Source organism: Salmo salar, chromosome ssa11, assembly GCF_905237065.1.
Source record: "Salmo salar chromosome ssa11, Ssal_v3.1, whole genome shotgun sequence".
Lineage (NCBI taxonomy): Eukaryota > Metazoa > Chordata > Actinopteri > Salmoniformes > Salmonidae > Salmo > Salmo salar.
Genome location: NC_059452.1, coordinates 35,124,094 through 35,151,046, shown reverse-complemented (window position 1 = coordinate 35,151,046; position 26,953 = coordinate 35,124,094). Strand labels below are relative to the sequence as shown.

Genomic DNA, 26,953 nt, shown 5'->3' with positions numbered 1-26,953 from the left:
AGAGAGGGCGAACGAGAGAGAAGAGAGAGAGAGAAAGAAACGAGAGGGAGAGAGAGAGAGAAGATAGAGAGAGCGAGAGAGAAAGAGAGCAAGAGAGAAGATAGAAGAGAGAGAGAGAGAGAGAGAGAGAGAGAGAGAGAGAGTATAAATACACTGACTTGAAGCAGATGAGGAAAATCAGAGAAGAGGGATTAATGAAAAGGGAGAGGGTCCACAGAGGGAAAACCAACAGTTCTACTGAGTAACATGGATGAGTGTTGGAGAAATAAAATGTAGTTTAGCCTAACTGTAAAAGCTAAAAGGGTTTTAGCCATCACGATATTGCATGGCAGGCTAGCCCATGCATCAATAACTGATTTGTGTAAACGATCTAATCTAGAGCCCATCTAGAACCCAGAACCCTAGAAGCTAGAACCTAGTAACGTCTACTCATTCTTCCCATTATCCAAGCATACCATTCACTACACTACAGTACTGTAAAGACTACTGGTACCATTCACCACACTATAGAACTGTAAAGGCTACTGGTACCATTCACTACACTATAGAACTGTAAAGGCTACTGGTACCATTCACTACACTATAGAACTGTAAAGGCTACTGGTACCATTCACTACACTACAGTACTGTAAAGACTACTGGTACCATTCACTACACTATAGAAATGTAAAGGCTACTGGTACCATTCACTACACTATAGAACTGTAAAGGCTACTGGTACCATTCACTACACTATAGAACTGTAAAGGCTACTGGTACCATTCACTAAACTACAGTACTGTAAAGACTACTGGTACCATTCACTACACTACAGTACTGTAAAGACTACTGGTACCATTCACTACACTATAGAACTGTAAAGGCTACTGGTACCATTCACTACACTATAGAACTGTAAAGGCTACTGGTACCATTCACTACACTATAGCACTGTAAAGGCTACTGGTACCATTCACTACACTACAGTACTGTAAAGGATACTGGTACCATTCACTACACTACAGTACTGTAAAGACTACTTGTACCATTCACTACACTACAGCACTGTAAAGGCTACTGGTACCATTCACTACACTATAGTTCTGTAAAGGCTACTGGTACCATTCACTACACTATAGTTCTGTAAAGGCTACTGGTACCATTCACTACACTATAGAACTGTAAAGGCTACTGGTACCATTCACTACACTACAGTACTGTAAAGGCTACTGGTACCATTCACTACACTACAGTACTGTAAAGACTACTGGTACCATTCACTACACTACAGTACTGTAAAGGCTACTCGTACCATTCACTACACTATAGAACTGTAAAGGCGACTGGTACCATTCACTACACTATAGCACTGTAAAGGCTACTGGTACCCTTCACTACACTATAGTTCTGTAAAGGCTACTGGTACCATTCACTACACTACAGTACTGTAAAGGCTACTGGTACCATTCACTACACTACAGTACTGTAAAGGCTACTGGTACCATTCACTACACTATGGTACTGTATCTGCTACTGGTACCATTCACTACACTATAGAACTGTAAAGGCTACTGGTACCATTCACTACACTATAGTTCTGTAAAGGCTACTGGTACCATTCACTACACTATAGCACTGTAAAGGCTACTGGTACCATTCACTACACTACAGTACTGTAAAGGCTACTGGTACCATTCACTACACTATGGTACTGTATCTGCTACTGGTACCATTCACTACACTACAGTACTGTAAAGGCTACTGGTACCATTCACTACACTATGGTACTGTATCTGCTACTGGTACCATTCACTACACTACAGTACTGTAAAGGCTACTGGTACCATTCACTACACTATGGTACTGTATCTGCTACTGGTACCATTCACTACACTACAGTACTGTAAAGGCTACTGGTACCATTCACTACACTATGGTACTGTATCTGCTACTGGTACCATTCCAGACATCTGTAGACGAGAGAGAGGGGGAAAGGGTTATAAAGAGAAGAAATAGAAAAAGAGAGAGAAATATGTTTAAAAAGAGAGAGGGATCATTGGGGTGAGAAAAGAAAGAGAGAGGGAGATAGAGAGATGGATGAATGGAAAAAGAGAGAGGGAGAAAGACAAAGAGTGAGCGAGAAAGACAGAAATGCCTGCGCTTTCAGCACAGCTGCAGAGAAGACAAAAAAGTGGGAGGGGATGTGAGATTCTGTCGTTTGATTAAAAACCCTCGACATTTGACATCACAGAAACCGTGGCAGGATTAATGCCTTGTGAACGCATGAATGTCCACAGCTTAGCGCTGCAAGCTAGAGAAACACTCTTATTACACCTCTCACACACACACACTTTTTACACAGAGCAGGACAAGTCAAGGTTAATCTGGTGCACACATGCAGAATAATTCTGTCTGAGAGGAGAGGAGAGGAGAGGAGAGGAGAGGAGAGGAGAGGAGAGGAGAGGAGAGGAGAGGAGAGGAGAGGAGAGGAGAGGAGAGGAGAGGAGAGGAGAGGAGAGGATACTCTACCTCCAATGTGTGCGTTGTATGCAATTCCCACAATGCAGTGGGAGTTATTGGCCACAGCTGCAACCTCACCGGCACACCGCGTCCCATGTCTGGAGAGAAAAAGAGGAGAGGGGGAGCGAGAGGAGAGAAGGAGAGGAGAGAGGGAGAGGAGAGATGGAGCAAGAAAAGGAACGTTTTTCATCAGTATGGCTAGTATTAGCCCAGGAGAACTACATGATGGAATGCTGTCAGGCAGAAACTCATACCAATGTAAATGAATGTTATCTTATGGTAGTGCTGGCACATGTACCTTATCTAAATTGGCTGCAATCAAATAAATCATATTTATAAAGCAGTTGTCACAAAGTGCTTTTACAGTAACAGTGCCTAGACCCAAATAAAAATAAAAAGCAGAAGCACAGGGAAAAATTCCCTAGAAGGAAGAAACTTTACTACACTCTTAGAAAAAAAGGTGTTATCTAAAACCTAAAAGGGTTCTTTGGCTGTCCCCATAAGAGAACCCTTTGAAGAACCCTTTTTGGTTCCAGGTTTCATGTAAAAACCCTTTCCACAGAGGGTTCTACATGGAACCCAAAAGGGTTCTCCAATGGGAACATCCAACGAACCCTTTTGGAACCGTTTTTTCTAATAGTGTACCAGGAACCAGGCTCAGAAGGTTCCATCCTCTTTTAGGCTGTCCAGGGTAATACCGTCACTAAACATAAGGACTAGTAAAGGATTGAAAAGAGTTGAAGGTCTATACTAAGCATTTCATCTCCCACTCTTCATTTACATATCACACAAATAGAAGGGATCAGTCCACCTCTGGAATGAAGTAAAGGTTATCCTATCTTCACAGGCTCAGCAGGTGGTGGAGGAGTGAATATTCAACACCTGACACTCTTCCTCATTCCCTTCTTCTCTCTCTCTCTCTCTCTCTCTCTCTCTCTCCTTCCCTTCGCTCTTTATCACAGCATGTTAACACACCTGATAGGAGCCTACAGCCCCAAGGGACCGATGGCTACTGGATAATGACTGTTTCACCAGCGAGAGACATGAAAAACATTACAAAAAAAAAACTCGTACTTCACCTCTTCACAAAAACAAACCAGACTCACCAAATAAATGTTTTAAAGAGAAATTAGATGAGAAAATGTTGTGAAGTTTTAAGTAAGGAAGTGACAAAGACGTTATCGTACTGAATACAGAGATCTACTGAAACTGTAAAGGGTGAATTTCAGCCTTCAACTGAGATGTGGAATTAGTGAGAGCGTGATGGAGAGAAACAGATAAAGAGAAAAGAACTACAAGGAGTGTTGTTCCAGTCCTTTCTCCCGAGAAAGCGAGAACTGAGCTGAGTACGTGGACCAGTACGCTGTTCACTCCCCTGCCGTGCAGCTGGTCGCCTTGTTTGAAAATTAATGTGTGGCCAAACATGGTGGAATATAAAACATGGTGGAATATAAAACATGGTGGAATATAAAACATGGTGGAATATATAACATGGTGGAATATAAAACATGGTGGAATATAAAACATGGTGGAATATAAAACATGGTGGAATATAAAACATGGTGGAATATAAAACATGGTGGAATATAAAACATGGTGGAATATAAAACATGGTGGAATATAAAACATGGTGGAATATAAAACATGGTGGAATATAAAACATGGTGGAATATAAAACATGGTGGAATATAAAACATGGTGGAATATAAAACATGGTGGAATATAAAACATGGTGGAATATAAAACATGGTGGAATATAAAACATGGTGGAATATAAAACATGGTGGAATATAAAACATGGTGGAATATAAAACATGGTGGAATATAAAACATGGTGGAATATAAAACATGGTGTCACATCGCCTCCTGTTAGGCCACGCAGTAATGAGTTTAAGAGAAGAGAGCACCTGTATACCAATGCACACACACACACACACACACACACACACACACACACACACACACACACACACACACACACACACACACACACACACACACACACACACACACACACACACACACACACACGCACACACGCACTAATCTCACCCCAGTCCAGGTGCATCCAGTGAACTCATCTCACCAAGGCTGGGTGCATCCAGTGAACTAATCTCACCAAGGCTGGGTGCATCCAGTGAACTAATCTCACCAAGGCTGGGTGCATCCAGTGGACTAATCTCACCAAGGCTGGGTGCATCCAGTGAACTAATCTCACCAAGGCTGGGTGCATCCAGTGAACTAATCTCACCAAGGCTGGGTGCATCCAGTGAACTAATCTCACCAAGGCTGGGTGACAGAGAAAGAACCTGAATGGCTTTCTCTTTAATAGTTGTTTCCCCTCTCCCCCTGATCCCAATTACGTGTCCCTCTACAGCCAGGGGTGAATTACACCACCCAGAGAGAGAGAGATGAAGGAGGAGAAAATGAATAAAGACCTTTTGGGTTTGTTTGCTTGTCAACAAGACTCCAGATTAATTTGATTGCTTGGTGAAGTTTGTGTTGTGACAGAAATGCCTTCAGTGCAGCAATAAGAAACACGATGATAGCAACTGAATACACAACAGGATATGATGAGTGACTAGTCTGTCTGGTCTGGAGTCAGTTTCTAACCAGAGATGAGACGTTTGTCTAACTGAATACACAACAGGATATGATGAGTGACTAGTCTGTCTGGTCTGGAGTCAGTTTCTATCCAGAGATGAGACGTTTGTCTAACTGAATACACAACAGGATATGATGAGTGACTAGTCTGTCTGGTCTGGAGTCAGTTTCTAACCAGAGATGAGACGTTTGTCTAACTGAATACACAACAGGATATGATGAGTGACTAGTCTGTCTGGTCTGGAGTCAGTTTCTATCCAGAAATGAGGCATTTGTGTAACTGAATAAGTATAACTCTCAAACTGAATACGTATAATAGAAAAAAGTATGTCAAACTATTTCATAGCAAGCTGCTCAAATCGTCACCAATGGAATGTTGGACGTTCCAGTGGGACAAGTATGATACAAACAACACGAGGTTCAATGACAAATAAAAGAGTGGTACACTGCGGCTGGGGGACATTTCAAAGCCGTCACATTTTCCTGTCACATTTCAAAGTTGTCTTTGTGTCCTCTTTATATTCATTAGCCAGCCTGTAGACGTCAGACAGAGAGAGAGAGAGAGAGAGAGAGAGAGAGAGAGAGAGAGGCAGCATATGAACACCCAGCCACATCCACCAGAGATGAAAGTCAAAGTGTTTCATTAAAGTACCATATTAATAAGGATGTACATTAAAACAGTGCATGAGTCATTTAGGTTACATCAGAAGCGTGGTGTGGGGAAGTGGACCCTCCTGTCAATAGCCCAAGGGATGGGTTGATGGAGAGATGGAGGGATGGAGGAAAAGAGCGATAAAGGTACATAGTAAAGGTACATTGGGATGGATGGAAGGAAATATGTAGGAATGGAAGGATGGAGGAATGGAGGTACGTGGTGATGGGGAACGGGGAACGGGGAATAGAAAGGGGTGCAAGTAATGGAGGGGTGAGCAGAAAGAGTGAATGGAAGGATGGATAAGGAGAGGGGAAGAGGGAATAGAGAGATGATGGATAAAGGGACAGGGGAATAAATGCATGAGGAATAGAAGGATGGATGGATAGGTGAAGGGATAAAGTGATGACGTAGAAGGATGGAGAGATGGAGGGAATAAATGAAGGATAGAGGGATAGGATGGGGACTGAGGGATATTTGCTCTCACTTGTTCTCGTTGCTAGAATCATAACGAGGAGTTGGATCATGGTCGTTCCCGTTGACATCATAACTCGCCAGCTGGTCCTGGAGAGAGATGGAGAGACAGAGACAGAGGGACAGAGAGACAGAGAAAGAGATAGAGAGAGAAAGAAGAGAGAGAACATAAAAAGAGCAACAGAGAGAGACAGATAGAAGGAGAAAACAAAGCAGGTATTGCTCACTAAAGGACATAAAACAGAAAAGGAAATATATTGCCATGGTTTTTCTACATTTCAGTCATATCTCATCTCGTGCACTATTAGAGAACCAGTGACAGATTGGAACCAACACCGGCCATAACTTAGAGACGTAATCCAATGTGTCAGGCACAGAAATGAAATTTCTCCGACAAAGGTGGTGTGTTGTTATGGCCTCAACAAATACTAGCAGTGTGGGTGTGTTGTTTTTGTGGACGTACCCTTTTCACACAATCGTGCCAAACCAAACTGTTCTGGCCCGGGTATTTTCTTTTCACATTGTCCTTTCCAGCAACTAAGGTGGTGGTGGTGGACGTTATGTTATTACAGTGGGGGAAAAAAGTATTTGATCCCCTGCTGATTTTGTACGTTTGCCCACTGACAAAGAAATTATCCGTCTATAATTTTAATGGTAGTTTAATTTGAACAGTGAGTGACAGAATAACCCAAAAAAATGGTATAAAATGATTTGCATTTTAATGAGGGAAATAAGTATTTGACCCCCTCTCAATCAGAAAGTTTTATGGCTCCCAGGGGTCTTTTATACAGGTAACGAGCTGAGATTAGCAGCACACTCTTTAAGGGAGTGCTCCTAATCTCAGTTTGTTACCTGTAAAAAAGACACCTGTCCACAGAAGCAATCAATCAATCAGATTCCAAACTCTCCACCATGGCCAAGACCAAAGAGCTCTCCAAGGATGTCAGGGACAAGATTGTAGATGTACACAAGGCTGGAATGGGCTACAAGACCATCGCGAAGCAGCTTGGTGAGAAGGTGACAACATTTGGTGCGATTATTCGCAAATGGAAGAAACACAAAAGAACTATCAATCTCCCTCGGCCTGGGACTTCATGCAAGATCTCACCTCGTGGAGTTGCAATGATCATGAGAACGGTGAGGAATCAGCCCAGAACTACATGGGAGGATCTTGTCAATGATCTCAAGGCAGCTGGGACCATAGTCACCAAGAAAACAATTGGTAACACACTACGCCGTGAAGGACTGAAATCCTGCAGCGCCCGCAAGGTCCCCCTGCTCAAGAATACATATACATGCCCGTCTAAAGTTTGCCAATGAACATCTGAATGATTCAGAGGACAACTGGTGAAAGTGTTGTGGTCAGATGAGACCAAAATGGAGCTCTTTGGCATCAACTCAACTCGCCGTGTTTGGAGGAGGAGGAATGCTGCCTATGACCCCAAGAACACCATCCCCACCGTCAAACATGGAGGTGGAAACATTATGCTTTGGGGGGGGGGGGGGGGTTCTGCTAAGGGGACAGGACAACTTCACCGCATCATTTGACGGGGCCATGTACCGTCAAATCTTGGGTGAGAACATCCTTCCCTCAGCCAGGGCATTGAAAATGGGTCGTATATGGGTATTCCAGCATGACAATGACCCAAAACACACGGCCAAGGCAACAAAGGAGTGGCTCAAGAAGAAGCACATTAAGGTCCGGGAGGGGCCTAGCCAGTCTCCAGACCTTAATCCCATAGAAAATCTGTGGAGGGAGCTGAAGGTTCAAGTTGCCAAACGTCAGCCTCGAAACCTTAATGACTTGGAGAATATCAGCAAAGAGGAGTGGGACAAAATCCCTCCTGAGATGTGTGCAAACCTGGTGGCCAACTACAAGAAACGTCTGACCTCTGTGATTGCCAACAAGGGTTTTGCCACCAAGTACTAAGTCATGTTTTGCAGAGGGGTCAAATACTTATTTCCCTCATTAAAATGCAAATCATTTTATAACATTTTTGACATGCGTTTTTCTGGATTTTTTTGTTGTTATTCTGTCTCTCACTGTTCAAATAAACCTACCATTAAAATTATAGACTGATCATTTCTTTGTAAGTGGGCAAACGTACAAAATCAGCACGGGATCAAATACTTTTCCCCCCCACTGTATCTGTGTTATATTCTGTTCAATTGTTTATTCATATCCATTAGGGATGGGCACTGATATCAGTTGCAATTTTTCATTTGACAGCGATATCATTTTGGAATTTATAAACACTTTACTTTACTGTAGCCCTTTCAAAACATGAACATCAATCACCATTCAGTTCCCACTGGGCAAAACATAACCCAAATCACAACCCAAAACACAACCCAAAACATAACCCAAAACACAACCCAAACAAAATGCAAATGCATCCAATGAGTCACAAGCTTGATATAGTCATTGTGTGCTAGGAATATGGGAACAAAACGTTTGACTATGTGAAGAGACCCCAATAGTATACTTACATAGTTCTGTGCCAGGTCAGGGTGGTTCCTCTCGATGCCGTCATCCAGGATGGTGACCACCACGTTCTTGCCTGTGTAGCCTCTCTGCCATGCTGCCAGAATGTTCATCTCTGACCGACAGCGATTGTTCTTGTCCGTACAGTGCTGAGGAAGAGGACCACAGAGGACACATACAATGTTAATAGGAAACAGAGGAGTGGTCAGACTGGGGTCCTATGTTAATCAGTACGTATATCTGTCATGTCAACCGATGTGTCACTGACAACCTTAAAAATTGAAAATCTTTATTCAACAGTAATGGCTTGGTTGTCCTTGAGTTTGTCATTTTTTCATCTTTGCATCCCACCTTCTAATTTGAATGTGAGGACATTGAAGAGCAATTCTTGTTCCCCTCAGATGAGTGAAACTGTCTGGCAGGATACTGGGGTCGTGTTAAATAGGTGCAAAAGGTTTTAAAATTAATCTGGGAGGTACTACCAGATATTGTTCAATAGGAACACTGATTTTCATTTTTTGTTGCAAAACGTTTTGATAAGGTGTGCCCTTCTGAACTCACCCAGCATTAGGGTGATGTGAGACAAACATGACCCTGAGTATAAATTCTCCATCCATTATCGTCTCTCTATATGTTATATCACCCAACCCCCTCCAACAGATCTGGGTTCACATATGTGTTTTCTTTCAAATACTTTAGCAGCGCTTGATTTAGCGTGTCTGGCACAATGGAACAGAATAGTCCGAAAAGTGTAAACCCTGCCCATCTGGCATTCCAGGCATGCTTAATCTATCAAATGCTCAAAGTATTTGAGAGAACCAGTTCTGGATCCAAACTCAGTATGACAACACAGCACTTCCCCTACATTTACCCAGCCCACGTTTCTTAAAGAGCATTAGGATTCTGCCCCTTGACTCCTATTTTTAGTATGCATGTTAAACACTCGCACCAACAGACTCTGGCATGAGATATAGGATAAAGAGATATACAACGTAAGCTCTGTGGGAGAGAAACCATTATAGGCCATCTGTCTGTTTAAAAATGTCTTCTCCCACAGAATGCCAAAGCGGAGGCCCATCCCCAGCATAGACAACAGTTACATTCCTGCCATGTAGTGCATTCAGGTAGTGAATCATTTTACCCACATCCATCGCCTCTATAGCATCTAATCTATCCTAACCCCAGATTTACCCTGAGCCCTGAGAAGTTTGGACACTTCTCCCGAGTAGACAACAGAGCTGCAGGCTCTGGACAATTTCACACTTGAGTTCCTACCCAAAGCTCTTATCGTCAACCTGGTTTAATTACTAAAAGACGACCGGACCGTAGCCGCAGAGATGCATTAGCTTAAGGCAGTTTGTATTAGACTCGTGTGGTGACAAAACATGTTCAGGGAATAGTGGTGCACCTTAAACAGGGGGATCGATGGTGTCAAGGGGAAGTGAGGGCACTCGTTGGGGCCCGTCCAAAATGGCACTCCATTCCCTAGATACTGCACTACTTTTGACCAGGGACGATTAAAGGTTTCCATTGCGTTCCCTAATGAATATGACCCTGATTTTCATTTCAGCTAATTATTTATTCCTTGATTCAATTATTTCAAGTACTACTACATATATGACTCCAGTGAGGATAGATGGTAGATATGTAGTGTACTTACAATATACCACATGTTGGACCATTTGGGGTCGTTGAAGTGGATGAAGTTGGGGTCAGGGCTTCGGGTGTCGCTTTTGATGTATCTCTTTACTCTCTGCTTCACTAGCTGCTGTTGAACCCAGTCAACCTAGAAAGACATCACACACACACACACGAGTGCACACACGCACACGCACACACACACAGTAGAGAGACCACAGGGACATTGTGGCTTGCTTAAGCGACTCCCAAGGATGGATATGGGAATGGAAATCGCTGATGAAGTTTTACACACATTAACAAACAAACACATGTTTGTCGATTTGCAAATTGGAATGAATGACTATGTATCTGTCCCAAATGGCACCCTGTTCACTATGTAGTGCACTACTTTTAACCAAGGCACATAGGGCTCTTGTCAAAAGTATTACACAACATAGGGAACAGGGGGCATTTGGGAGCCATCCTATCTATTCTTAATCCATGTGATAAACACATTCAAATGCAAATTCACAAAGCACCTTGCATACGTACACACTGCGTTTACGTGCAGTGCAGTCCCAATTCAAAGACGTGTTTTAATTGCATGTGGTGTCTGCATGATCCGATTCAGTGCATGCCTTCATAGCAGTCTCAAACCATTGCATATTAGGTGTTAATTGTACACAATGGGCCCGTTTCCCAGACACAGATTAAGCCTGGCCATAGACTTAAAAGTATGCTGAATGGAGAATATCAATTGAAATACCGTTAAAGTCCAGGACTAGGTTTACTCTGTGTCCGAGAAACCTGTCCTATCTTATTAACTACTGTATATAGCCTACTGTAGTAGGTCTGACCAGTGGTTGTGGTGAGAGGCCCAGAAACCATATAGATGCCGTGTTTAGAGTTCTCTTCTTGATAAATTATGTTGTGACAGTGGTTGGTGGTTGGTGGTGAAATCATACAGGCTGGGGGGGCAGCAAATCAGAGGCCTGACAGAGGTAAAATTGGTTTCTAGGCATCAGCCCCAACCTTTCATTTAAACACACAGGGCTTAGAGCGTGATATGATCAGGATGAGCTCTGTCGAGGAGCTCCAGACTTTGGGCTTTGGCTTTTATTACTCTTGAGATCCTGCCTGTCTGAGTGAGATAATCTCAGGGAGAAGGCCAGAGGAGAGGCTCCCCAAACAGCTGTACTTTTATTCTTAAAGCTGCCTGTAGGCTAGAAGTGGAGGGTGGAAGGAGGCCTCTAGTAATACCTGATGGGCCTGATGTGATACGGGTGATGGGTACATGTATCTATGTATCTATCCAAGTGTATCTGTCTTGAGGTTCTGATAGGATTTTGATTGGATTGCCTTCTCTTGTTCCCTGATAGTGTGTGTGTGCGTGTGCGTGTGCGTGTGTGTGTGTGTGTGTGTGTGTGTGTGTGTGTGTGTGTGTGTGTGTGTGTGTGTGTGTGTGTTGTGTGTGTGTGTGTGTGTGTGTCTGTGTGTGTGTGTGTGTGTGTGTGTGTGTGTGTGTGTGTGTGTGTGTGTGTGTTTGTGTCTCTGCTTATGTTTCATCCAGACAGAATAAATGAAGAGATCTGGGCATGCAGAGAGGGAGACACTTGAGTGGATAAATGGTCTGTCAACTATCACTATGTTAGGTATGTTAAAGACCCAACTCTGTGTGCGGGCTGCGTCTGTAAAACAGCTGGGCTGAAGTGGTCCGAAGAACAGAGGTACAACACTTTCTGGCGACAAATGGGATTTTAACCCCTAAACATTACCGTATCCGTAACACGAGTTCAACCCTTGATCCTAATCTTAGAAGATGGAATCTGCATTATGGGAAACAGCGCCTCTGAGCACTTTTGTTATTAGTTCTGTTTTGTGGACTAAACAGAGGTGAGGTGTGTTGATCAGAGTGGTCAACACTAAAAACACCAATACATATTGTGCTGTTCTACTGCCCCTGAATGATGGTACTTCTTTGTTGTTGTAACACGCGAAACCGATGTGGCACTTTCACCATTAAGGATTCCAACTTTAAAGGGAAATTCCACTTCAAATATGAAGTTTTGCTCTTTACCGTTAAATATTTCATCTGTCTGCCACATTTCTAACCCAGAGACATTAGTCAAAATCTGTAGCAGAGCAGATGATGTCACAGGCTTGCATTCCCCAGTAGGCTCCTGCTACAGAAGCAAATATCAACAGCTGTGTCAGTGAATCAACTACAGCCAAGCTAAGTGGAAAATCATGTACATTTGAATTTCGAGGGAACTATCCCTAAGCTCATGTACTTGCTCATCTTTTGTGACTAACATTATACTGTTGTGACTATGTATTTGCCAGTGGATGCTGGTGGGAGTAGCTATAGGAGGACAACCTCATTGTAATGGCAGGAACAGAATCAAACACATGGTTTCCATATTTAAATTTTAGTCATTTAGCAGACACTCTTATCCAGAGCGACTTTTTAGTAGTCATTGCATACATTTCATCCTTTTTTTTTCCCCGTACTGGTCCCTCATGGGAATCGAACCCACAACCCTGGCGTTGCAAACACCATGCTCTACCAACAGAGCCACACGGGACTACGTATGTTTGATGTGTGTGATACCGTTGCATTGATTCCTCCTATAGCTCCTCCCACCAGCCTCCTCTGGTACTTGCTCATCTGTTGCTCCCTGGTTGCTGTTGGTGATAACAGACCCTGGCCGTGACCCCGCTCTCCGAAGGTGTCTCAGGGGGAGTTAGGATATGCAAAAAACACATTTACAATTCACACATGCATATTAATAGACTTGTACATGTGTGAAATAGGAGAAATATAAGAAACCACCAAAGTATTATTCCTACCATTCATCCTTTCTAGCATTCACCTTAGAAGTGAATCATAACTGTTCACTTAGTAATGTATTGATGTCAAAGGGAGACTATGGGCTCTATTTTAACAAACCTAACACAATGGTAAATCTAAGAGCAAGTGGTGGCGTTATAGGTTCAGACGTGTGTCCGAAATATTTTGGCAATTTTCACTATTACAATTATCCGTGGACTTGCTGGCTTTGGCGGGAAAGGGCTGGGTTTTGATGAATAAACAAGTTGTGGGTGTGTCAAGGCTTGGCCCCTCACTGGCCAATCAGAATGTGCTCCATGGCTAAACGTGTGGTTGCTTCAAGTTGTGTATTTAAGGTATTTTATGTATTGCCTTGGAATCAACTCCAATGCCAATGTTAGTCCGTTATAGTTTGTTAAATGGCTTACAGATGCGAAATAACAACATGTACACCTATCTATTCCATCTTTGCTAAATAGGTTAACTTGAACCCATTTGCAGTCCACATTGTTCTAAGTAATTGCATGGCTTCAATAGAATTCACACTGATATAGGGACTAGGTCTACAGTAGATTGCATTATGGCTGAGCATGGACATGCAAAACATTGTCAATAAGCAAGATTAAATTCATTATTGATAAGGCCTAAAAAGAGAATGAAACAACAAAACAACCTGTTTTAAATAGGCTATGTCACACTTACAGGCACCATCATTTCTTCCCTTGGACATATAATATTAAAACAACGCAGACTATGGAGGGTTTTATACACATCCAAAACGTGACCTGCATGCTAAAATAATGTGGGCCTGCCTACATTGCACAGATAAAAAGGGAATGTCAGCTCACTGTTTAACTCCTCTCAAACTTTACATTTTAATAAAGCTTTGGTGATTAAGATTTATTTCCAAGCGGTCTCAGGAGCCAAACCTTTTATCGACAGTCTTGACTACTTTGCGATTGATTTGGGCAGAAAAAAAGCCTTAATTGAGAGGAGGCTATGCTTGGTTTTTAAGCAAATAAAACGAAATGGGAAAAAACACACATTTTTTATGTTTCTAAATAGGAAGTATTCAGACTCCAAAAGCTCATCAGGCTACTCTTGTTCCATGTTCATATGGGCAGTGTGCGTCACGGCTGGATAGGCTGTGTTTCTGCTGTCAAAATTCATGTCATAACCAAACCAGCTTTTGGTTGGTCTTAAATATCCCTACCAGAACTGCCTGAAATTAGCACTTTGGATCATGTTTCTAAGGACACGCCTCAAATATTTCCAGCCCCTCCCATCTGAGCGCAAGTGTGCTGATGTTTGACAGGTAAATTACCGAACCTGGTGTTAGGGCTGGAAAATGCAAATGCACCAGTTTTCACATGACGAAATTGCAAACTAAAATGCGTTTGACACTAGCGCTGCCTTAATGCCAGACGAAAATAGACCACTATGTGAAAATTCTAGGTTAGGATTCACCCTGAGTAACTACCAAGCAGACGTCTCACCTTCGGGTCCATCTGGATGAAGGAGTGAGCGCCCCTAGTGGAGAAAGCTGCTCTGCGCACCACTCTGCTGTGGTGGAAATGGTAATGGTCCTCCAGACTCCCGATCTGGACAGCAACAACATGAAAACAAACAGTAGGTTTGTAGCGAGAAGAAGAAGAAGAAGAAAAAGAAGAAAATACACTGCAAATACACGGCAATCTTTACAGTATACATAAAAATGATCGTTGTGGGCAGCAGACAGGGTAATGCCAGATTAAATCTGCATTCTACAGTAAAGTGAGATACTGAGCATGCAGTGAAGTGATCAAGAACACATATAATTGTATTGTATGTTACTGTCTGTACATCAATGCAAATCGATATACAGTACATGATATTGGTTAACTTGGAATATGGTGCCTAAAACCAAACAACCTACATTGTTTTGAGAAAGAACATGTTTGCACCGGTATCCAACAATGTGAAGTGTGTGAACACATACAGATGTAGGATCTTAATGTTAGCCAGTTTGCTACAGCAGGAAAATAATCATGCAGCAACAGGACATGTTAATTATTATGTGGATTATAATTCATGGACATTTTTGTAGAGGGTTGATACAAATTTTGTAAGGGAAAATCGAGTCTGAATTTTCAAAGTGGAAATTACAAACTTCAGAAGCCTTTTTTAAACCTCAAATAAACAATTTTTTTCTCCTACAACATGGTGATTAAATTAAGATCCTACATTTGTACAGGGGGACTTTTTCTGCAAATGTTGCTTACTCAGAGGAAAATAACAATTTCAAATTCAAAGCAGGTGAAGTAATAAATAGGAAAAAATAACTTTGCACCAAAAATGCGGGCAGGATTCCCAGAGCACTTGTGCACTTCTGGCACTGAGCCGCGTTATTATCTGAACCAGGACTTCTTCAACACTCTCTCTCTCGCTCTCTCTCAACCTTTCGCTACCTCCCTTCACCTCTTTCCCTCTGTCTTGTTCTCACTCATTTGTCCTTTCACCCTCTTTCTCTCTCTGTCTCTTGCTCTATATGTCTCCCCCACTCATTTCAACTCTCTCTTTCCCTCTTTCACTCACTCTGTCGTTCTCACTCCATTTCTCCCCTCTTTCTCACCCTCTGCCTTTCCCTCTCCATCTCCATCCAAGGCTGTCAGTTTTTAGGAATTTAGAATGATTGCTTAGATATCAAGTGTACACAGACGCTGCAGATATAAAATGTCACAACATAAAAGGTTAAAGGTCCATTGAATAAACTTTAATTTCAGATATCACACTTCTCTGAGTCATGCAAACACAGTCTCCATCCTTATACCCTGAATAAATGTATCATACTGTTAGGCTACAGTAGTTATGTGGGCTACGTCCTTACTCCTAAATGACTTTTTATCCTCAGATTCATGTCAATAATCTATAGAATATCTACTGCTTTCTTTTTATTGTAAGACAGCCAGCTCCCCCATCCACAAGCATGTCATCTTCACAGTCTGCATGAATTCTCCAAGAGTATCTATCACCTGTCAATAAATTAAAATGAAGATCCGTTAGGAAGTTTAGTAGGGGGTGAATCCCAATGGGAGACAGACTAAAATGTCAACACCACATGATAATTTATTGCAGTTTATAGCATGTGGTCAACTTCAACAAAAAGGCTGCAACAGAAGCCATGCTGTGGTGCACTCCTCTTCCAAATCATCTGGATAATCAATGCATTACCCCCTGGGGAGGATTGTAAAGGCTATTATGGCTAGAACAAGAGCAGAACAAATCCACTATTAGAATGAAGTAAACCCATTCCAGTCATATATAACATCCTTAAAGTGAAAACATCAATGGTGTACCAAGTTGGATTGTAGTCCTTTTCGAATTTGGGAAATGAAAATGACCCAATATTACGGAATTTGGGCACTTTCTTTTTTGGCACAGTGCCATTTCCAGTGTTGATCATCGTCCACAAGCCTACTGTAGTCTACAACACATTGTATAATTACAGCGTCATGTTTAATCTCGTTGTATGTGGACAGTGCAACGTAACCATTGCCCATAAGTCAACGGCCTGAAAAGAATGTACTTCAGTGGCGCTGGTGCGTTTGTTGCCAACAGAAAATCGCTCTGGAACTCGCAAAGCTGTACATTTGGCGCAGGGGTTCAGGTGCTTGCCAGACACGGATAATAATCGCACACGTCACTTTTCTTTGATTCCTCTATGAATGTCTCTGCATTAAGATCGACAAAAAGCCAGCCTACTGTATCGAAGTTCAGCAGCTGAACTCGACAAAACATTAGACTATTGATCCGCAAAGCAGAAAGAGGGAATCATAACAGGTCAGGCTGCACAAAATAAAAACACGGTAATGGTCTTACCTGTCCATAATTATTATAACCATATTTAGCAGCAAGTTTATCCGCTTCTTCTTGTCCCCCTGCAATACGCACTGCCCAGTGATTTGTATAAACGTTCCGAGGGGCCAGCGACTGACATATTTCTAAAGTTGAAAATATGAAAATAAAAAATAAACACATTTTGGTGTCCGAAACTTGTCCTACAACATCAGCTCTAGAATAAGGGATAAAACACATATCTACAAATATAACACGCATGGACGCTCAAATTAGTCAATCGTCAATCCAACTCCATCAGAAAAGGCATGCTGTTTGTCATAAATCCATCATGTCCGAGTGAAATTTACAGCCGGGTTGACTGATATTTCATTCCGTAAAAAGTTGAAAATATGAACCTCAGGCGCCAACCCTTATCCCGCGCTAGCGCTCCTCTACATGTACGCACAGCCACCAATAGCGAATGCCATTCATGCGTAGCCTATAGCAGCGGAACACACTAGTAAAGAGCCCGTCTGTGCGAACATCAAAGCCTCACTCATAGGGGATCGGTAGTAGCCCACGCCTCTCCAACCTGCGCTAAAATAGGAGCACGTCGCTCGGGAAGAGTCAATGCGCTACTGAACAATGGCTTTGAATGAAAAATAGCTCATAAAACAATTATTGCAGCTAGATTTTGGGGGGGATATTTACAATGCTGATATGAGAATAGTCATTATTAACATCTTTACCAAGGCCATGTGTTCTCACTCTGGAGTTATCATAGAAGACCAGAACATTTCCATTCCCAAACCTCTGAGGGTGAATCCTCACTGCGTCCCAAATGGCACCCTATTCTCTACATAGGGCTCTACTTTGACCAAATATACATGCACTATATTGGGAATAGTGCATGTATAGTTCCCTGTTTGCTGGGGGGGGGGTACTTTACTAACTATGTAGCAATAAAAAATGTCACTATGTACGCTAAATGTATCGTGAGACCCCATTGCACAGGTACTGTAGATCTATTAGAGATAAATCCTCCAAGAGGCCAGAGCTTCAGCAACAGGGACTTCTCCGGGGCTAAACCCAACCTCTGGAACTCCCTCCCTCCAGCCATCTGTGAGTCTATCACCATTTTTCAGTCCCCACTTCACCATGCCCCCCCCCCCAACCCCCCTAAGATGATGCTGTTGATTATTGTTTAAAACTTTAACAGTGATGGACCAGGTGTGCTTGTCATAACAGGCCTGTCAACATCACATGTTCACTTTTTTATGTGACATTCAGACTTTTTAAGTGTTTTGATTGTTCCTCACTGTGCCTGTATGTAACAGTGTAGGTTCCGTCCCTCTCTTCGCCCCAACCCGGGCTCAAACCAGGGACCCTTGCACACACCAACAACTGACACCCACCGAAGCATCGTTACCCATCGCGCCACAAAAGCCGCGGCCCTTGCAACGCAAGGGGCAACCCTACTTCAAGTCTCAGAGCGAGTGACGTCACTGATTGAAACGCTATTAGCGCGCACCACCGCTAACTAACTAGCCATTTCACATCGGTTACATGTAGACCACAAACATCGCATGTGGAAGCATAGATGATCCCTCCCACTTATGAAGAGGAAGTTGAGGTATTGTCACATGCTTCACCATTACTCTTTTACAGTGTGTACAGAATATTAGACATACAGTAAAGAACTGTTGCTGTGGTCATTTCCAGTTTTGATTCACAACAGGAAAATTCAGCATTGGGTTCTGTTTTATTGGGTGTTTATAAACTGATTCCGTTTATAAGCTGATGGTGATTGTTCTGGTGGGTGAAACTGGAGCAGGGAAGAGGGCAACTGGAAACACCATCCTGGGGAGAGAGGCATTTCAAGTGTATTTCTCTACAGTCTGTGACCACAGTCTGTGACCACAGTGTCAGAAACATAGTGGAGAAGCGGATGAGAAGGAGGTTCATGTGACCGACACCGTGGGGCTCTGATACACCTCAGTCATTAAAGGAAATGAAAAGTGACATAGGAAATTGGATCAAATTGTCAGTCCCAGAACCCCATGCGTTTCTTCTGGTGATTGGCGTTGGGAAACACACAGCGGCGATGCTGGATGCAGTGAAGTGGATCCAGAAGAACTTTGGAAAAGAGGCCTCACACTACACTATAGTAATATTCACTAGAGCGGATCAGCTGGAAGGAAAACCAGTGGAGGTGTTTCTTTAAGGGGGCAAGGAGCCTCTGACTCTCCTTTAGGTGGTGATGATAGAGCTCATGTCATTAATAATAAAGCCAGAGATGGCCAGACTCAGGTGACAGAGCTGCTAAGGAAGATAGAGGAGAAGAATGGATGACAGCACAACACCAATAAGTCGGGTCTATTTTGTGTGATTTATATTTTTTTTGTACATAATGTTTCCACGATCAATTCCTATGACTCATTGTGTATTTGTTATTATTACTTTGCTATTATTTATATCTCTCTGCATTGTTGGGAAGGGAACGTAAGGAAGCATTTCACTGTTAATCTACACCTGTTGTTTACAAGGCATGTACATTTTACCGATCTCTTATCCAGAGCAACTAAGTTTAAGTTTTTATTTATTTATTTAACCAGGTAGGCTAGTTGAGAACAAGTTCTCATTTCCAACTGCGACCTGGCCAAGATAAAGCAAAGCAGTGTGACACAGACAACAACACAAGAGCACATTGATAGATTTTCACCTAGTTAGTTCAGGATTCAAACCAGCAACCTTTCAGTTACTGGCCCAATGTGCTTAACCACTAGGCGACCTGATGAATACAATCTAATTTGATGTACCAGGAGGCTCAAAGAAAGACCCGAGAGGATGAGATTAAAGAAAGTGGCTGTAAAAATGTCTGTAGTCGCTGCAGTGGGAGCAGGCACGAGTGGCTTGTGCCTTGGCACCTGCAGAAATACTAGCAGGAGGACATGTCACAGCAGGAGTAGTGGGAGGAGCTGGTATCCTAATGGCTAGTTATAGCCATACGTAAGAACTTTTTCAAAAGAACTGGGTGTGGAATGCAGAAAGCTGAAACTCCAGTAAAAGTTTACATCCGCAATGAAATGTTATATCTCCAACAGCAGGAGCCCAAAAGGCAACTTCTTGAAATCCACTTAGAGGGGGGGACCAATAGCCAGAAAGATGCTGTGAGAAAAGTGGAGGATGTCCTGGCAACCGGGGGGCTGCTGGTTTAAGATACTATTCACTGCCATTGTGCCCTTGAGCAAGACACTTCACACCCAAAACCGCTCTAGGGGTGCTATACTCGGCTGACCCTGTTTCTCTCAACGTGTGTCCTCAGCAGAAGACAAAGGCAACAAGTCAAACAAATGGACAATATTCTATTCTATTCTATTGACTTTGTGTTTATTTAAGTTAACATGTTATTTTCTACATTGTAATAACAAATGTAAATTGTTTTACGAAAAAAGTGAATTCACAGCAAACATTACCAAATCTATTTTTTCACATTTGAAGCGCGTATCATTTCATGTCATGCAATCACCTTGTTCTATGAGTATGTCCATAGATTACAGACAAATACAGAGACAGATGCCTCCAGTCACTTTCCTCTCTCACACCTGATGTCACAGACTTTATAAAATATCAAGAGAATAAAAAGTGTTTCCCTGTTTTTGTCAGAGTGAAAGCTGTAGCAATAGATTCACTTTCTGCGAATGTTTACAAAACCCTCCAGGAACTACGGACAATATACCTTCAACAATCATAAAGAATCATGACTTTTATGAAGGACCAGTGGTCTCGCTTCCCAAGCTTCATGATATGGCTTTATTTGAGTCAATGTTCCTAACACAAACACAAGTGGTTTATAGGCTTCGGAAAGTAACGGGTCACAACATAATGGTCTTTATCTATTTTGTTCATAATCCAAGAACATTATAGCAGCAAAACACTGAATAACCATGGAGATTTACAAGGGGAAAAATCCTAACATACTTGTGGATAAAGAGTTGAACACTGAAAAGGGGAATACAACATTGTATTGCTAGGTGTGACATGTAACAGACTAAACATCATGCTGCAATGGTTTAACTTGTAGTATTATCCTCAGTGAAGGGTTCTGTAGGTATAAGGCTGGTGTGATCTAGGTTGTTCTCACTGCTGTACCAATAATGTCTGTGTGTGGGATGGGACTATGATTCTCAGGGGTACAACACTCATATACTAACCTAGTGAGGCGGGAAAGACTGGGTCTAAGTCATTGCTTAGGCCATTGGTTTAGAAATATGGCCATGTCTTTCGACCATGGCCTCTGGTGCATGGCGACAATACCTCAAACACGATGTACTTATCCTGAGAAATGGGTGATATAAACATGCAAGGCACCGACCTGAACGGTTGTAAAAATCCTCTGGGTCAGAAATGGCGACAGAATCTGAAATAAACACGTCTGAAATGCATGTATACAAACATGTCCTTTGACAGTGACAGCAAAATGCTTATTAGCTTGTTTTCATATGTTTTGGATGGGATTTAGTGTCAGCGGTTATATGGGGTCAGCAAGAGTCTGTTACAGTTTTTTACAATCCCTTTGGCACTCATTTCTGAACCTTGTGGTCATTTTTCAAAACTCTAGACACAAAACTCAAAACGGTCATCACTTGTAACACAGGCTATCCAATGTTAAAAATATTGCTTTGCGCATTCATATCTTTAAAGAAACCTTGCACTTGCAGAATCATTGGTTCAAATAACTCATTTATCATGAAATACCATAGGAACATTCATTTAGATCACCCACACACAAGATACCGATAGTTTCACTATGTAGTTGTTCGTTCAATCATTAAATATTGTAGTACAAAATATGTGATACATGTTTCATTATGGTACTACACGTAAATACATCACTGTAAAAGGACTAGTAGAGAGAATACTACAGACACAGAGGAATCATTGAACAAAATCTGAAATGTATTGATGAAATACAATACAATCACAACATAGGTTTCTTTGAATAAAGCAAAAATAATTAGCTACAAAAAAGAAAAAACTACAGTAAAACATCAACTGCAGTGTTCCTCACCTGGCTTACTGTAAAAAGCAAAACAAAGGATTGATTACTGTACTTCTATATTCTAACATCAAGGCGGTGACCCGATCCTGTAGGTTCATGCTCTACAACATTCGCAGAGTACGACCCTGCCTCACACAGGAAGCGGCGCAGGTCCTAATCCAGGCACTTGTCATCTCCCGTCTGGATTACTGCAACTCGCTGTTGGCTGGGCTCCCTGCCTGTGCCATTAAACCCCTACAACTCATCCAGAATGCCGCAGCCCGTCTGGTGTTCAACCTTCCCAAGTTCTCTCACGTCACCCCGCTCCTCCGCTCTCTCCACTGGCTTCCAGTTGAAGCTCGCATCCGCTACAAGACCATGGTGATTGCCTACGGAGCTGTGAGGGGAACGGCACCTCCGTACCTTCAGGCTCTGATCAGGCCCTACACCCAAACAAGGGCACTGCGTTCATCCACCTCTGGCCTGCTCGCCTCCCTACCTCTGAGGAAGCACAGTTCCCGCTCAGCCCAGTCAAAACTGTTCGCTGCTCTGGCACCCCAATGGTGGAACAAGCTCCCTCACGACGCCAGGACAGCGGAGTCAATCACCACCTTCCGGAGACACCTGAAACCCCACCTCTTTAAGGAATACCTAGGATAGGATAAAGTAATCCTTCTAACCCCCCTTAAAAGATTTAGATGCACTATTGTAAAGTGGTTGTTCCACTGGATATCATAAGGTGAATGCACCAATTTGTAAGTCGCTCTGGATAAGAGCGTCTGCTAAATGACTTAAATGTAATGTAAATGTATATTTCCATCAACCCTGTCTTGTCGATTTGGCCATAGGTTCTCAACCACATCACAATGGATGTTTTCATTAGCCAATCATATTGGGAAGAATCTTCGGGCATGGCGAAACCAGGCCTGACACTTGTCTGCCGTGATGTCATTGCATGCGTCATTCATGGCCTGGAAAAGGGCGGCTTGTTCGTGAGGGCGCCTATCATATACCTTCCACCTCCATGTGGAGAAAAATTCCTCAATCGGGTTAAGGAAAGGAGAGTATGGTGGTAAGTACAGGGTGGTAAATTGTGGATGGGCCTGAAACCATGCTTGCACCATTTGAGCATGGTGGAACCTGACATTATCCCACACAATGACATAGGTCATGCCATCAGCTCTACAGACCTGATTTAGCTCATCAAAGAAGGTTATATTCAAACAGCGAATCATGTGGCTGCCTGCAACTCAATATATAGAGTATATAGAGTAGAGAGCTTTAGTTGTTGTTCGATCAAACATTAGAACGGGCAAGATGAGTAATCTAAGCAACTTTGACCCTTGGTAGGATTGTTGATGCCACACATGGTGATTCCAGCATCTCAGAAACAGCTGCCCTCCTGGGATTTTTATGCACTACAGTCTCTAGAGTTTACAGAGAATGGTGCAATAAACAAAACACATTCAGTGAGCAGCCGTTCTGTGGTCAAAAACACCTTGTTAATGAGAGAGGTCAGAGGAGAATGTCCAGACTCATTCAAGCTAACAGAAAGGCCACAAATGCTTAAATAACAGCTGTTTAAAACAGTGGTGTGCAGAAGGGCATCTCTTAATGTACAACACCGTGAATAATTCAGGCTGTGGTGGAGGCAAAAGGGTACACCTACTAGATAGGTGTACCTAATAGAGTGGCCGGTGAGTGTACAGTAATGTCAAATCTGAAAACATGGTCTGGAAAAGTGGCACATGGGACCATAGAAACAGTGTCCGATAAAGAATGATGATGAAATATTACATCCATAGATAATGTAGTCCAGTTGGTTCATGTTCCACGGTAATTGGTGTCAATGGATCTCGTTATTCTGAAACTTTCATGATCTAAACATGGAATATTGTTTGTCAGTTTCCATAAAACTATGCATTAAGAGTAATGCAACAGTTACTCATCATTTTGATCAGTTGTATCATTTGATAGTTAGATGATTGTAATGAAATGAATAGACAGTCATCTCAGATGTAATGTGTGAATTGTATTTTGAAATGGTAATAATTTGATGCTAAGATGTCTCATTTTGAACAGGTGATTTTAGTTCAATGAACAAATGATCTTAGCTTTATGTGTGTTGTATCCAAGCAATTGGAAAAAGTGTCAGTTTTGAAAAATTAGCATTTTGATCATTGGTTGTGAGTTTTGTGTCTAGAGTTTTGAAAAATGACATCAAGGTTCTTAAATTAGTGCCAAAGTGAGTGTAAAAAACTGTAACACTACCACCTTGCTCTCCTCAGTAAAATGATGTGGTTTTAGTGAAATTCAGAAGAAAGTTATTCAATAGTCTAGAGAGTTGCCCGCAGAGTAGATATTGGCAGGAGGAGTATTGGGGTTGTGGTTTCCTCTGGCTTGTGTGTGTGTGTGTGTGTGTGTGTATGTGTGTATCTGCATCCATGTGTGTGTGTGTGTGTGTGTGTGTGTGTGTGTGTGTGTGTGTGTGTGTGTGTGTGTGTGTGTGTGTGTGTGTGTGTGTGTGTGTGTGTGTGTGTGTGTGTGTGTCTGTGTTTGTGTGTGTGTGTCTTTGCCGTTGTCTATGTGTGTCGGCATTTGCGTGCCGTGTTTCTGTGCATGTGAGTAAATCATGTAGCTGAACTTCGTGCAGAGAGACCTCCACACAGCATTTGGCAGCCTCTGCCCTGGCATGAGCCCTGCAGTGTTGGCAGACTGGCGAGGGGAGTGTTTGAAGTTCTCAGGTGACTATGTGTCACTGCTCAATAAATCATCTATTTCTACAAACAGGCTGAAGATTTTTAGGATTCAGGTGAGCCAATATGAACAAACATGGTCTGTAGGCTATGTGATTCAAACAGAATGTCTACAGAATTTATATTATGCTAATCTTCAATAAAAATATACTAGACTCATCTGATGTTTATGATACTTTTGGTCAAATATAATTACACTGATATCAAAATGATCTCAAACCTTTTATCAAAAAATGCAATATCTGTCAGAACAGTTAGATGTTTGATAGGTCACAGCTTTTCAATCTGAGTACTGAGTAAAATATTGCTTAGGCACTTTATTCCCTTCCATAGTTTGTGTTAAACCATAATGCTAGTCATGAAATTATTACAGACTACATAACCTGATTGCAACCATTTATCAACATTATGCCCCCTCTGAATAAACAAATATTTGAACAGTATTAACTGAATGGAGCATAAGGCCTAGTTATAATGCTGAAATAACAGTATTAACTGAATGGAGCATAAGGCCTAGTTATAATAACAGTATTAACTGAATGGAGCATAAGGCCTAGTTATAATAACAGTATTTACTGAATGGAGCATAAGGCCTAGTTATAATAACAGTATTTACTGAATGGAGCATAAGGCCTAGTTATAATAACAGTATTAACTGAATGGAGCATAAGACCTAGTTATAATAACAGTATTTACTGAATGGAGCATAAGGCCTAGTTATAATAACAGTATTTACTGAATGGAGCATAAGGCCTAGTTATAATAACAGTATTAACTGAATGGAGCATAAGGCCTAGTTATAATAACAGTATTTACTGAATGGAGCATAAGGCCTAGTTATAATAACAGTATTTACTGAATTGAGCATAAGGCCTAGTTATAATAACAGTATTAACTGAATGGAGCATAAGGCCTAGTTATAATAACAGTATTAACTGAATGGAGCATAAGGCCTAGTTATAATAACAGTATTAACTGAATGGAGCATAAGACCTAGTTATAATAACAGTATTTACTGAATGGAGCATAAGGCCTAGTTATAATAACAGTATTTACTGAATGGAGCATAAGGCCTAGTTATAATAACAGTATTAACTGAATGGAGCATAAGGCCTAGTTATAATAACAGTATTAACTGAATGGAGCATAAGGCCTAGTTATAATAACAGTATTTACTGAATGGAGCATAAGGCCTAGTTATAATAACAGTATTTACTGAATGGAGCATAAGGCCTAGTTATAATAACAGTATTAACTGAATGGAGCATAAGGCCTAGTTATAATAACAGTATTAACTGAATGGAGCATAAGGCCTAGTTATAATAACAGTATTAACTGAATGGAGCATAAGACCTAGTTATAATAACAGTATTTACTGAATGGAGCATAAGGCCTAGTTATAATAACAGTATTTACTGAATGGAGCATAAGGCCTAGTTCTAATAACAGTATTAACTGAATGGAGCATAAGGCCTAGTTATAATAACAGTATTAACTGAATGGAGCATAAGGCCTAGTTATAATAACAGTATTTACTGAATGGAGCATAAGGCCTAGTTATAATGCTGAAATAACAGTATTAACTGAATGGAGCATAAGGCCTAGTTATAATAACAGTATTTGCTGAATGGAGCATAAGGCCTAGTTATAATAACAGTATTAACTGAATGGAGCATAAGACCTAGTTATAATAACAGTATTTACTGAATGGAGCATAAGGCCTAGTTATAATAACAGTATTTACTGAATGGAGCATAAGGCCTAGTTATAATAACAGTATTAACTGAATGGAGCATAAGGCCTAGTTATAATAACAGTATTAACTGAATGGAGCATAAGGCCTAGTTATAATAACAGTATTTACTGAATGGAGCATAAGGTGTAGTTATAATAACAGTATTAACTGAATGGAGCATAAGGCCTAGTTATAATAACAGTATTAACTGAATGGAGCATAAGGCCTAGTTATAATAACAGTATTAACTGAATGGAGCATAAGGCCTAGTTATAATAACAGTATTTACTGAATGGAGCATAAGGCCTAGTTATAATAACAGTATTAACTGAATGGAGCATAAGGCCCAGTTATAATAACAGTATTAACTGAATGGAGCATAAGGCCTAGTTATAATAACAGTATTAACTGAATGGAGCATAAGGCCTAGTTATAATAACA

The 26,953-nt window shown here is 41.6% G+C and overlaps 1 protein-coding gene across 5 annotated transcripts in view; it reads right to left on the bottom strand.

Annotated features, from left to right (window-relative positions):
* The window catches only part of LOC106590834 (proprotein convertase subtilisin/kexin type 6), an 85,859-nt gene extending 68,345 nt beyond the window's left edge, over positions 1 to 17,514 (bottom strand). For 2 of the 5 annotated variants that reach the window (XM_045689431.1, XM_045689432.1), the window contains exons 1-6: positions 17,023 to 17,514; positions 14,661 to 14,765; positions 10,375 to 10,500; positions 8,720 to 8,863; positions 6,243 to 6,319; positions 2,509 to 2,597 (exon numbers count right to left, since the gene is read on the bottom strand). In XM_045689431.1, the coding sequence (XP_045545387.1) occupies positions 2,509 to 2,597; positions 6,243 to 6,319; positions 8,720 to 8,863; positions 10,375 to 10,500; positions 14,661 to 14,765; positions 17,023 to 17,259 (778 nt within the window). In that variant the 5' untranslated portion in view covers positions 17,260 to 17,514. The remainder of the gene's footprint in view (positions 1 to 2,508; positions 2,598 to 6,242; positions 6,320 to 8,719; positions 8,864 to 10,374; positions 10,501 to 14,660; positions 14,766 to 17,022) is intronic. The other 3 variants (XM_045689433.1, XM_045689435.1, XM_045689434.1) reach the window with 2 other exon arrangements.
* Positions 17,515 to 26,953: the final 9,439 nt, after the last annotated feature.